The sequence below is a fragment of the Narcine bancroftii genome, chromosome 4 (genome assembly GCF_036971445.1).
Source record: "Narcine bancroftii isolate sNarBan1 chromosome 4, sNarBan1.hap1, whole genome shotgun sequence".
NCBI lineage: Eukaryota > Metazoa > Chordata > Chondrichthyes > Torpediniformes > Narcinidae > Narcine > Narcine bancroftii.
In genome coordinates, this window is record NC_091472.1 from 89895018 (window position 1) to 89907616 (window position 12599).

A 12599-nucleotide genomic window follows, 5' to 3' on the forward strand; every position below is an offset into this window, starting at 1 on the left:
CAAACTGACTCTTCAATAGAGAGAACAAAAATATCAATAAGATGCACAAATAAGAGTCCTTAAATGAGTCTCTGATTGAGTTTGTCATTGAGGAGTCTGATGGGGAAGGGGTAGCTGTTGTTCCTGAACATGTGCGAATTTTGTGGCACCTATACCACTTTCCTGATGGCAGCAGCGGGAACAGAGCATGTGCTGGGTGGTGTAGGTCTTTGATGATTGCTGCTGCCCTCCGACAGCAGTTTCCTGTAGATGTACTCAATAGTGGGGAGGGTTTTGCCTGTGATGTCTTGGGCTGTGTTCACTACCTTTTGGAGGGCTTTACGCTCAGGGGTATTGGTGTCCCATACCAGACCGTGATACAGTACCCTTTCCACCGCATCTCTGTAGAAATTTGCCAGGGTTTCTGGTGTCATACCAAATCTCTGCAAACTCCTGAGGAAGTAGAGGTATTGACATGCTTTCTTAATGCCATTGATGTGTTGGGTCCAGGAAAGATCCTCTGAGATAGTGATTCCCAAGAACCTAAATTTGTTCACCCTCTCTGTCATGATAATGAATATGTATGAGATGTACCGGAAGTCACGTGGTATGAGAGAGAGATAAGAACACAAGCAGGAGAACAAAGGAAACTGGAAAATAAAGCCACTGAGAAGTTTACCTGATAAAACTTGTGTTTAATGTTTTATTAACTTCACATTTCGGGCCACAAATGTGACATTGGCGACGAAGATGAAATAAGCTTGAAGAAAATTAAAGATTAAACAAGATTACATAGGATTACAGACAACTTCAAGGTGATAAGAATTTTCTCTTTGTCTCAGTACTTTTGGGGCTGGAATATTTCCTCATGGCTGGGGCAGACAGTGACTTTCTAACACATAGTGGAATTGCTCATTTTGACCCAACGGGTGATGCAAGTACTGTAAGTGTGAAGTGGAAGGCATGGCTGGAAGAATTTGAATCCTACGCCGACAGTCGTGGCCTATTTCTAGATACCGGTACAGTTGAACAAAAAGCGCAGAGAAGGGCGTTACTTCTTTTCACTGCTGATCCCGCAGTTCGGGAAACATTTAAGACATACTGGAAGAAAGGATGAGTACCGGAAAGCGGTAGATGCATTAAATGCACACTATGTAGTGACACCGAATGCTACATTTCAACGTCATTTGTTTCGGAGAACGAGACAAGAAGATGGCCAGACAATTGCTCAGTACGTGACGAGACTACGCCAGCTAGCTGTTGGATGCAATTACATGCCAGCTGATTTGGACAACCAATTATTGGATCAAGTCGTACAGCACTGCAGATCAGATAAACTCAGAAGACGTCTACTGGAAAGAGGGAGTGAGTTGGAACTCACCGATGCTTTAACCATTGCTGCTGCATTAGAGGCTGTTGAAGGGCAATTTCATACCATGACCCTGAAAGACAACTCAAGCCAGCAAATTAAGAGGCTCTCACATCGCCATAATCAGCCAAGATATACGTTGACACAGGACGTGGAGTGTTATCGATGTGGAAACCGAGGTCACTTTGGAAAAGACCCATATTGCCCGGCCAAAGGCAAAGTTTGCAGAAAGTGTGGAGGTAAGGACCATTTTGCAAAGAAGTGCAAAAGCAAGTCCAATGCAGACCAGAAGAGGAAGAGTACAACTTCCAAAGGCAAAGCCTGGGGGAAAGGAAAGTATCCTGGAAAGAAAGATACCATTCGCCAGATAGACGGTGACGATGATGATACCCAGGAGGAACAGAGTTGTTACCAATTTACGTTGAATGAAGTACATCATGAGAAGGTCCCAGTAATCATTGGTGGAGTGACAGTGCAGGTCATTGTAAACTCAGGCAGTGACAGTAATGTGATTGATCGACATTTATGGGAGAAGTTGAAAAGGAAAGAGATCATCTGTACCTCAAAGAAGTGTTCCAAGAAACTGTATCCATACACAGCAACCAAGCCATTGCAGACCATTGGATGTTTTACTGCAACAGTTGAAGCTGGAGATAAGTACACCGAAGCAGAGTTTATGGTCATAGAAGAGAGGGGAGAACCATTGCTGAGTAGAAGCACAGCGCAAGACCTGGCAATACTTCATATTGGAGCTTGTGTCAATTCAATTCAGTCATACGAGGATATGAAGCAAGAATTCCCCGCAGTCTTCCAAGGAGTAGGAAAGCTGAAAGGTCGACAATTGAAGCTAGCGGTAGATGAAACGGTCAAACCCAAGGCACAACCAATGTGCCGAACTCCGTTTGGACTTCGTGGGAAAGTCGAAGCCAAAATTAAAGAATTGATCGAACAAGACATTATTGAACCTGTGGAACATTCGACACAATGGGTCAGCCCAGTAGTGATTGTGCCCAAACCAAAGGGTGACATAAGACTATGTGTTGACATGAGAATGGCCAATGAAGCTATAATTAGAGAACGACATCCTATACCAACAGTGGAGGAAGTACTTCAAGAACTAACTACCAGCAAGGTATTCTCAAAAATTGATCTAAAATGGGGCTATCATCAATTAGAGCTGGATCCAGGTTCCCGAGATGTAACAACATTTGTGACTCACTGTGGATTGTATCGTTACAAGAGACTATAATTTGGAATTAATGCAGCTTCGGAGATCTACCAGTATGAAATCCATCGAGTGATTCAAGGCATTCCTGGAGTTGCCAACATTTCTGACGACATCATAGTCCATGCACCAACGAAGGAAGAGCATGACAAACGGTTGAGGCGTGTACTATCTAGGCTACAGGAGGCAGGCCTTACCGTGAATGGAAACAAGTGCCAGTTCGGTGTGTCAGAAATGGACTTCATGGGACACAGACTTACACGGGAAGGACTAAACCCTGCAGAGGCCAAGGTGAAAGCTATTGCAGAGGCACGTGCACCTCAGAATGCAACAGAGGTGAGGAGTTACCTGGGATTGGTCAATTTTTGTGAAAAGTTCATTCCTAATTTCGCTACAGTGGCAGAACCACTAAGGAAACTAACCAGGAAAGGTGTACCTTTTCATTTTGGATCTGAGCAGAAGAAAGCGTTCACAGCACTGAAGCAAAGCCTGACAGATGCAAAAACTCTTGGATATTACGATCTGGCGGCATCAACCAAAGTCATAGCAGATGCCAGCCCAGTTGGTTTAGGAGCTGTGTTGGTCCAGATGCATGATGGAGGACCAAGAATCATTGCCTATGCCAGCAGATCGTTATCAGATGTGGAAAGAAGATACTCTCAGACAGAGAAAGAAGCACTCGGACTTGTATGGGCCTGTGAGAGGTTCCATGTATATTTATACGGCATTGAATTTGAACTCATCACAGATCATAAGCCATTAGAGGTGATCTATGCACCTAGATACAAACCATGTGCCAAAATAGAGAGATGGGTACTCAGACTACAACCCTACAAATATAAAGTAATCCACATTGCAGGGAAAGCAAACATTGCAGATCCGCTGTCCAGATTGGTGAAGGATGGAGGTCCACATTCCAAGTCAGAATTGGGAACAGAAACAGAGAGCTTTGTACGCTTCGTAGCTATTCAGTCGACACCAAAAGCTGTGACTACGAAGGAAGTCGAGAGAGAATCCGAACGTGATCCAGAACTCAGGGAAGTAAGAGAATGCATACAGAGTGGACAATGGGACAAGTGTACTCACAAGGCTTACATTCCCATTAGAGACGAACTTTGTTGCATCGGACAGTGTGTATTAAGAGGTTGCAGATTGGTAATACGGCAAAGATTGAAACCGAAGATCGTATCCTTAGCGCATGAAGGACACCTAGGTATTGTTGGTACCAAGCAAAACCTCAGGACCAAGGTATGGTGGCCAGGTTGTGATAAAGACGCAGAGAAATTTATTAAAACTTGTCACGGATGTCAAATCACAAGTAGGAGTAATCCGCCATAACCGATCCGGAGTACGCAACTCCCGACAGGACCATGGATCGACGTAGCTGTTGATTTTCTTGGACCTTTACTGACGGGTGAATCAATTATGGTAGTGATAGATTACTACAGCAGACACTATGAGTACGTGGTGTTGAAGTCCACAACCACTGAAAAAACAATACAAGCGTTAGCAGAGATATTCGCAAGATATGGATTACCTGTTACATTATACTCTGACAATGGTCCACAATTCATTTCAGAGACATTTGCGGAATACATGAGGACCACAGGTATCCACCATCATAAAGTAACTCCGAAATGGCCGCAAGCCAACGGAGAAATAGAGAGACAAAATCAATCCATTGAAAAACGATTGAGGATTGCACACGCAGAAGGACAAAATTGGCGAGAAGCATTGCTATCTTATGTGGCTGTCTATCGAGCAACGCCTCATGCAACCACTGGAAAAAGTCCTGCAGAAGCATTTTTTGGGAGAAAAATCCGCACAAAAATGCCAGAAATAAAGGAAATCCGAGATGACCAGGAGATGAGGGACCACGATGCTGAAAAGAAAGGTGCAGCAAAGCTGTACACAGATTCGAAATGTGGAGCCAAGTACTCAGACATCATGCCAGGAGATAATGTTCTAGTGAGGCATGAAACTGGTGGTAAGCTAGACACACCTTATTACCATCAACCCTATACTGTCGTATCCAGAAGTGGCAGTATGGTGACAGTCAAGTCTCCGACTGGAGTCCTGTATAAGAGAAATGTCTCAGGTGTAAAAAGGTACCAGTCCAGAGATACATCGAGCGAAGAGGTTGAAAGGCCAATACGAGATGCTGAAACTGAGAGACCTGATGATGTTCCAGAGGCAGTTACCAGCACTCCTGATGAAGTGATTAAAGCGCCAGAAACACTCGAAGCCGTGGCGAGCAGTATTGCCGACGCTGAGAGTGAACAACCGAGATGCGACGACAATATCGCAGGCAGGCCGAAACGAAACCAGAAAGTGCCCAAACGATACGAAGACTTTGTGCCATAGTTTTAATAAGAACTTTGGGACAGTATTTTAATCTTATATCATAAAGTGCATGTATGAGTGCTGTAGGAAGTAAATTTTATGTAGTTGAGTTATAGTATTACCATTAGTTACGATGTTTGTATGTTTCCGAGAGATATTGGTAAGTGAAGGTAAAGTTTATTTCTGATTAAAGGAGGGATGTCATGATAATGAATATGTATGAGATGTACCGGAAGTCACGTGATATGAGAGAGAGATAAGAACACAAGCAGGAGAACAAAGGAAACTGGAAAATAAAGCCACTGAGAAGTTTACCTGATAAAACTTGTGTTTAATGTTTTATTAACTTCACATTTCGGGCCACAAATGTGACACTCTCTACCTCTGATTCCCCCAATAATCACTGGATTGTATACCTCTGGCTTTCCTTTCCTGAAGTCAACAATCAGCTCCTTAGTTTTGGTGACATTGATAGTTATTGATGCACCATTCAGCCAAGTTTTCAATCTCCCTCCTGTATGCTGACGCATCCCCTTCCTTTACATAACCTACTACCACGGTATTGTCAGCAAATTTGTAGATGGTGTTATTGTCGTACCGAGCTGCACATAAAGTGACTAGAGCAGGGAGCTAAGAATACAGCCCTATGGTGTTCTGTACTGATGGAGATTGTGGAGGAGAAGTTCTTACTAATCTTCATTGATTATGATCTGAAGGTGAGGAAATCCATGATCCAATTAATCAGTAAGGTGTTAACTCCCAGGTCTTGGAGTTTGCTGATCAGTTTTGACTGCACATGTTGCACAACAAATGTGAAGTGATCAAGGTTTGTCTTGGTCACCAATTTTACAACCAAAGTAGAGCGCATAGGTTTTCTTAATAAGTGCACTCATGCTGTATCATTGAGCCTTAAGCATATTCTCGCCATAATGTAACAAAATGCATTGCAGCTGTTGCGACATTGATAATAAATGTTATTGTTAAGTACACTTACTATGCTATTGATTGAAGAACATGTTTTCTTAAAGGTGATACACAAACATACAATGTTATATCAACTTAATGCATTGAATCTGTACCCATGAGCTGCTTTTATAGCCCGTCTGCATCTATCCTAAGCATGTCCAGGCCTAAGATAACATTTACACAGCACCTGCACTAAGTGCATGTTTGGACCAGCCAAACATGTTTGGACCAGTTTACTTTTTGGGTAATATACTAATATGACAGGAAATCACAAAAATAGATTATACCTAAAAAATGGTACAATAGGAAAATTGTACGGTTATTTTCATGATTAGCAGCTCAATAGCTATAAAATACACCCAAAAGTATTCAGGAAGAAAAATCATCATTGTCTACTATAATTTGTCATCTTCAAGTATTTAAATAAAGAACCTTCCAGAAGTTGCTATGAATTCTCAACTTAAATAACATACAGTGTGTACTAGATTTGAGGTTTTAAGCAAGTTCTGCATTTGCCCCAGTTTGCCATTTGCAAATCCAGTTCATGAAGCATTTATGCTCCAAGGGATAGAAATGCTAAAGCTTTAAATTAATAAAATAGATAAGCAGAGACAGGAGAATGCAATCAACTCCAAAGCAGCAAGAGAAATGTCAGCTTTGCTGAACAGATCAGTGCAATTTGGGTCTAGAAGAATGCTCAAGAAAGGACAGAACCCTTACCAAATTCATACCAATGAATTTTCCACAGCAGTTTACTTTCCATAGGTCGGCTAAATAAAAAAGGAAAATACTAGCAGTAGGAGAGTGGGAGCAGGGGAAGCAGCATGGATATTATAGAAGTGATAATAAAGAATGGAAGAAACACAAAAGAAAACCAGGAACCAAGAATGGGTTTGCATGAAAATGAGTATCTGCAGGAGTTGGAAAATACTGATTGGGTTAGATTATAGATCCATTGACAATAGTAGGGGTATCAGGCAGAGTACATTTTTTTAAAATTAGAGCTGCATGCAACTTGAGCAATACAATAATCTTGAAATTAATTTCATCATCATATGATCTGGGCAATCCAAAATGACAATACAAAGAATGGCAAATTAATGGAATGGATTGAAGATCAATTTTTTTTTAACAATTAGTGAATTGAAAAGTCAAAAAAATTGAGTATGAGAAAGGGTTAATAGCAACCTGTGGTAATAGTGCTTCTTAGTCAAGGCAGTAAATTAAAAAAAAACACAATGTAGATAAGGATAGCAAACTCTAAAGAGATAATTCATAATTCTTAATAAATATACAATGCCTTAAAGAACAAAAATATGCAGGGAGAACTAATACAAGAATGGCCAACAAAAAATAAATACAGCATTGTTTTAAAAAGATGATAGCAAGAAGAATTCTAAGTATGAGAATGGTTGATTTTAAAATACATTGCAGAGTTCAAAGAAATTGATCAGAATAATATAGAATATAGGAGTAATGTAGAAACAGTTAAATGTTTTTGTTGGACTAGCATGACAGACAAGGGAAAAGCCAAATGGATGAACAGTTTTTTTCTTTGGCTTGGCTTCGCGGACGAAGATTTATGGAGGGGGTAAAAAGTCCACGTCAGCTGCAGGCTCGTTTGTGGCTGACCAGTCCGATGCGGGACAGGCAGACACGATTGCAGCGGTTGCAAGGGAAAATTGGTTGGTTGGGGTTGGGTGTTGGGTTTTTCCTCCTTTGCCTTTTGTCAGTGAGGTGGGCTCTGCGGTCTTCTTCAAAGGAGGCTGCTGCCCGCCAAACTGTGAGGCGCCAAGATGCACGGTTTGAGGCGTTATCAGCCCACTGGCGGTGGTCAATGTGGCAGGCACCAAGAGATTTCTTTAGGCAGTCCTTGTACCTTTTCTTTGGTGCACCTCTGTCACGGTGGCCAGTGGAGAGCTCGCCATATAATACGATCTTGGGAAGGCGATGGTCCTCCATTCTGGAGACGTGACCCATCCAGCGCAGCTGGATCTTCAGCAGCGTGGACTCGATGCTGTCCACCTCTGCCATCTCGAGTACCTCGACGTTAGGGGTGTGAGCGCTCCAATGGATGTTGAGGATGGAGCGGAGACAACGCTGGTGGAAGCGTTCTAGGAGCCGTAGGTGGTGGCGGTAGAGGACCCATGATTCGGAGCCGAACAGGAGTGTGGGTATGACAACTGCACGAAAACCAACAAGGTCGGGTCAGATACAGCAATGAGCTCTCTGAACCCTTCTCCATTAACAATGGCGTGAAGCAAGGCTGTGTTCTCGCACCAACCCTCTTTTCAATCTTCTTCAGCATGATGCTGAACCAAGCCATGAAAGACCCCAACAATGAAGACGCTGTTTACATCCGGTACCGCACGGATGGCAGTCTCTTCAATCTGAGGCGCCTGCAAGCTCACACCAAGACACAAGAGAAACTTGTCCGTGAACTACTCTTTGCAGATGATGCCGCTTTAGTTGCCCATTCAGAGCCAGCTCTTCAGCGCTTGACGTCCTGCTTTGCGGAAACTGCCAAAATGTTTGGCCTGGAAGTCAGCCTGAAGAAAACTGAGGTCCTCCATCAGCCAGCTCCCCACCATGACTACCAGCCCCCCCACATCTCCATCGGGCACACAAAACTCAAAACGGTCAACCAGTTTACCTATCTCGGCTGCACCATTTCATCAGATGCAAGGATCGACAATGAGATAGACAACAGACTCGCCAAGGCAAATAGCGCCTTTGGAAGACTACACAAAAGAGTCTGGAAAAACAACCAACTGAAAAACCTCACAAAGGATGAACAGTATCTCCATGTTAAAAGCAGTTTTCTGGACTACTCCCAGTGAGATCAAGAATTTGATCTTAAGTTTACCAACCTGCCTCAGCCCATCTGGTTCTGCTTCTCTAAAAGAACTATGAATAACACATTTTAAATTTTATCTTATTCATAGAGAACTGCAAAGATGAATTTAAAATAGAATTTCCCAATTGAAGGAGATATAACTTCAATGGGATGAAAGAGGAGTTCTTTAAGTTTCATGCCCAAAAATTGGCATGAAACTTAAACAGATATGGGTTGGTAGGATAATTTTCCTCTGTAAATAATCCTTAAAATGTGGGTGAGAGGTAATTCTCGGGAGAGTTGGTGGGAATATGAGGAAAAATAACACGAATTCATTACAGGATCAGCATAAATGGATGCTAGATGGACTCAGTGTGACTCAGAATAGAAGATTCAGCTTCCATGCTGTTTGACTCTGACAAAAAGTTAACAATAAAACAAAAAGAAAGTAGAGCTCAGCTATATTAGTATGAATTGAGAATCGGTTAACAAAGAGAGAGAGATTAGAATAAAAAGGGTCATCGACTTGCAGACAGCTACATCCAGCTACACGACTTTGATGAAATTGTACAAGCTAAGCAGGAAAGTAAGCTGCACGGAAGATCAAAGGAGCCATAAAGGAATACCAAAAGGTTAAATGTGGCCAAGAAAGTGGTAAATGGAATATATCAAGTATTAAAAAATAAATATATATTTCAGAACCAAGAAACAATTTTATTTGGGGAAACACAGATGATTGTCCAAAAATCAGAACAGAAATACATGCAGATAGAAAGGGATTAAAATACAAGGGTTCAGCCAGACTTCTGACTTTAGAGTATTGTCTAAGGAAGCGAGAGTGAGTAATTCAGCATAAATTCACAAGGATTTAGAAAACAAATAATAGAAAAAATTCTCAACAGGTTTGATAGGATGGATGCTTCAAGGAAGCTTTCACTGTTGTGGAATCTAATAGTAAGCTTCACAATGTTAGAATCAGTAGTGGAGCTTTTGAGGAGAGGATTTGCAATTTAATAGAGCTGCTATTTCTCTATTGGTGAGTTTGCTGAAGACCAAACAGATTTTAGACAACAAAAATGTATGAGAATAGAATGGAAATTTACAGCTGAGGTAGATCAGCTATTATCATATCAAAAGGGCAAAGTAAACACAAAAAAGATATTCTAATTTCTTTTATTTTTAAAAGACTTATGATTAACGTGTTCTTTGCAAGCAAATGAACCACACAAATAGTGGGGGGGAAAAGAAACCCACAAAGCATGCAATCATTAACCATCATGTATTAAATTCTCCCTTTTGAATAAAATGGAGCACATCTGAAGTTACCTGTTTGGCTTTAAATTGTTTACAAAGTCTTTGGTTTTCCTTATATACATTTTCCTCTCTCCAGTTATACTTTTTCAAATGCCTCTTCTTCAGATGCACGTAACTCTCCGTTTCCATAACCACAGCGCCACATTCCGCCTCCTGCAAGTTATCATCTTCTTCCTCTTTCTCCACATTGTATTTCTCTGCAAGTGAAAAACAATTAGAGGAGATAGAAAGAAAATATATGCTAAACGCCTAAAGGTGTAACAAGAATAAGAATAGCTCTAGATCCATAACAGCACTCTCGTCTCCAAATTAGGCAACCAAGTTGAAAAAACACAGCAGGGATTTCAGCAAGCATACCCAATTTGATACTTGCTGGAGTGTTATCTTTTGGATGCAACTTTCTGAAAGTCCTTCATGTTTTCAGATGAACATAAAAGAGCCCATAGGATTATTCCTCAATTTTGGCTTCATCAATATAAAAAAAATGTGGTACACTATGGACATAGCCCCTTCAGCTTCTCTAACCAAAATCATCTATTTATACTAATATCTTTCTTGCAATTCTTCCCAAATTTCAACTTCCTGATTCTACCACAAACAATAGGGAAAAATTGCAGCAGCAAATTAACTCACCAACCTGCTCATTTGCAGTGTGCAGGAAAAATAAAACAGAGCACCCAGGTGAAAACCCATGCAGCCACAGCAAGAACACACAAACTTGATTGAATATGGGCACATGGTGTTATGAAGCACCAGCTCAACTACCTGTGCCATCCTAAATAATCTAATCATCCATTTTATTTAAGCAGTAGTTTATTGAATTTCAAAAGAGTTTTAATTTGGCTACCTGAATGATTCTTAATTTTAACTTTTAAAGTGATATGCAGATTGGTTGCTGCATTTCCTCCTCTACCATCCAGACTGCACCTTGTTGGATGTGAAGTAACTGGTGACATTATTATGCAAGTTACTGGATGAATACATTGTTTTTATCAGCTGATGTTTAAAGCAAAATTTACTATTTCTCTATTGGTGAGTTTGCTGAAGACCAAACAGATTTTAGACAACAAAAATGTATGAGAATAGAATGGAAATTTATAGCTGAGGTAGATCAGCTATTATCATATCAAAAGGGCAAAGTAAACACAAAAAAGATATTCTAATTTCTTTTATTTTTAAAAGACTTATGATTAACGTGTTCTTTGCAAGCAAATGAACCAAACAAATAGTGGGGGGAAAAGAAACCCACAAAGCGTGCAATCATTAACCATCATGTATTAAATGCTCCCTTTTGAATAAAATGGAGCACATCTGAAGTTACCTGTTAGGCTTTAAATTGTTTACAAAGATTTTGGTTTTCCTTATATACATTTTCCTCTCTCCTACTCTGACCTACTCTGCATTTCCAAAACCTCTAGGTTCAATGTATGTCCCTTATTACTTTGGTTCCAAACTCACTTCCTGGAATTCTCCCACTTTAATGTTTTGGCTAAGTCACCACAGTAAAGACCAGGTTATTCCACATGTTAACTTCTCCAAAATTCAGCCAGGCTATAATTTAAAATGTAGCATGTGTTTTCCATGGCTTTAGACAAAACAAAATTCATAAAAAGCCACAATAAATCTCAAGGACTGTCCACTAAAATACCTGCTAGTTGCTGATCAAGTGAATGATTTGAAGGCATTTTATAATCTCGTTCACCATTAGTCAAAATAGAAAGTGCAACAGGAGGCATGCTATATTTATGAGATGTTTCAAGAAGCAGTTCACTCATTTTTCCTTCATCTTCCAGGCACATGATCAAAGTGTGGATGACTGGTTCATTTGTTTCTGTTGCTAACATAGCTTCTCTGTATAGATACTCAGCTATATACAAGCGACAAGCTTGTGGAAGATTGTCATTATTAGTAGAAAAGGCTAAAAGTGGAGCCTGGTATGGATATTTATTGCAAGGTGGAAAACGGATTTCAAGTGTGTACAGGATTGCATTTATGTCACAACGTAAATGACTGTCTTCTTTCTTTTCTTCCTTCCAAGGAACCTCATGCCTGAACCTGCACCTTGATCCAAAGCAGCAACTACCCTTGAGGTAATATTGGCAAATGTCCTTTGTGACCTTCAATTTTGACTCTTCAGTCTCACATCTTTTCGATTTATTAAGTTTCTGCGTCAGAAACTTGAGTGGCAATTCAATGGTCCAAACTTGGTTCTGAATCTTTTCAGAGAACTTGCTTTCATATATGGAACTGAGAACAAGTGCTTCTTCTTGCCTCCGCTCTGCACACTCCTTTAGGCTGATATTACCAGATTTGGGAGAGGCCTTGATCCCATCTCCAAATTTTTCCTTGAAGCACTGGAGTAACAAATATTCCAAAGACAATCCTACATCCCCATCAAACATTTTGAGTGCTGACATGCAATGTTCTGAATGAAAACCATACCTAAAACAGAAATTAGTTATGTTATTTTTGCATAATAACAATTCATTGACTGAATTTATTGCAATATGAAAATCCCTCTATGATCTAAAACTATAACAACAGTGGATCTATGGAACAAATTTTCC

General features: G+C 40.6%; 1 protein-coding gene across 3 annotated transcripts in view; it reads right to left on the bottom strand.

Annotated features, from left to right (window-relative positions):
* Positions 1–12599, bottom strand: part of dhx57 (DEAH (Asp-Glu-Ala-Asp/His) box polypeptide 57) — a 129775-nt gene that overhangs the window by 86851 nt on the left and 30325 nt on the right. For all 3 annotated transcript variants that reach the window (XM_069931914.1, XM_069931915.1, XM_069931913.1), the window contains 2 exons: positions 11681–12474; positions 10045–10229 (listed from right to left, as the gene is read on the bottom strand). In XM_069931914.1, the coding sequence (XP_069788015.1) occupies positions 10045–10229; positions 11681–12474 (979 nt within the window). The remainder of the gene's footprint in view (positions 1–10044; positions 10230–11680; positions 12475–12599) is intronic.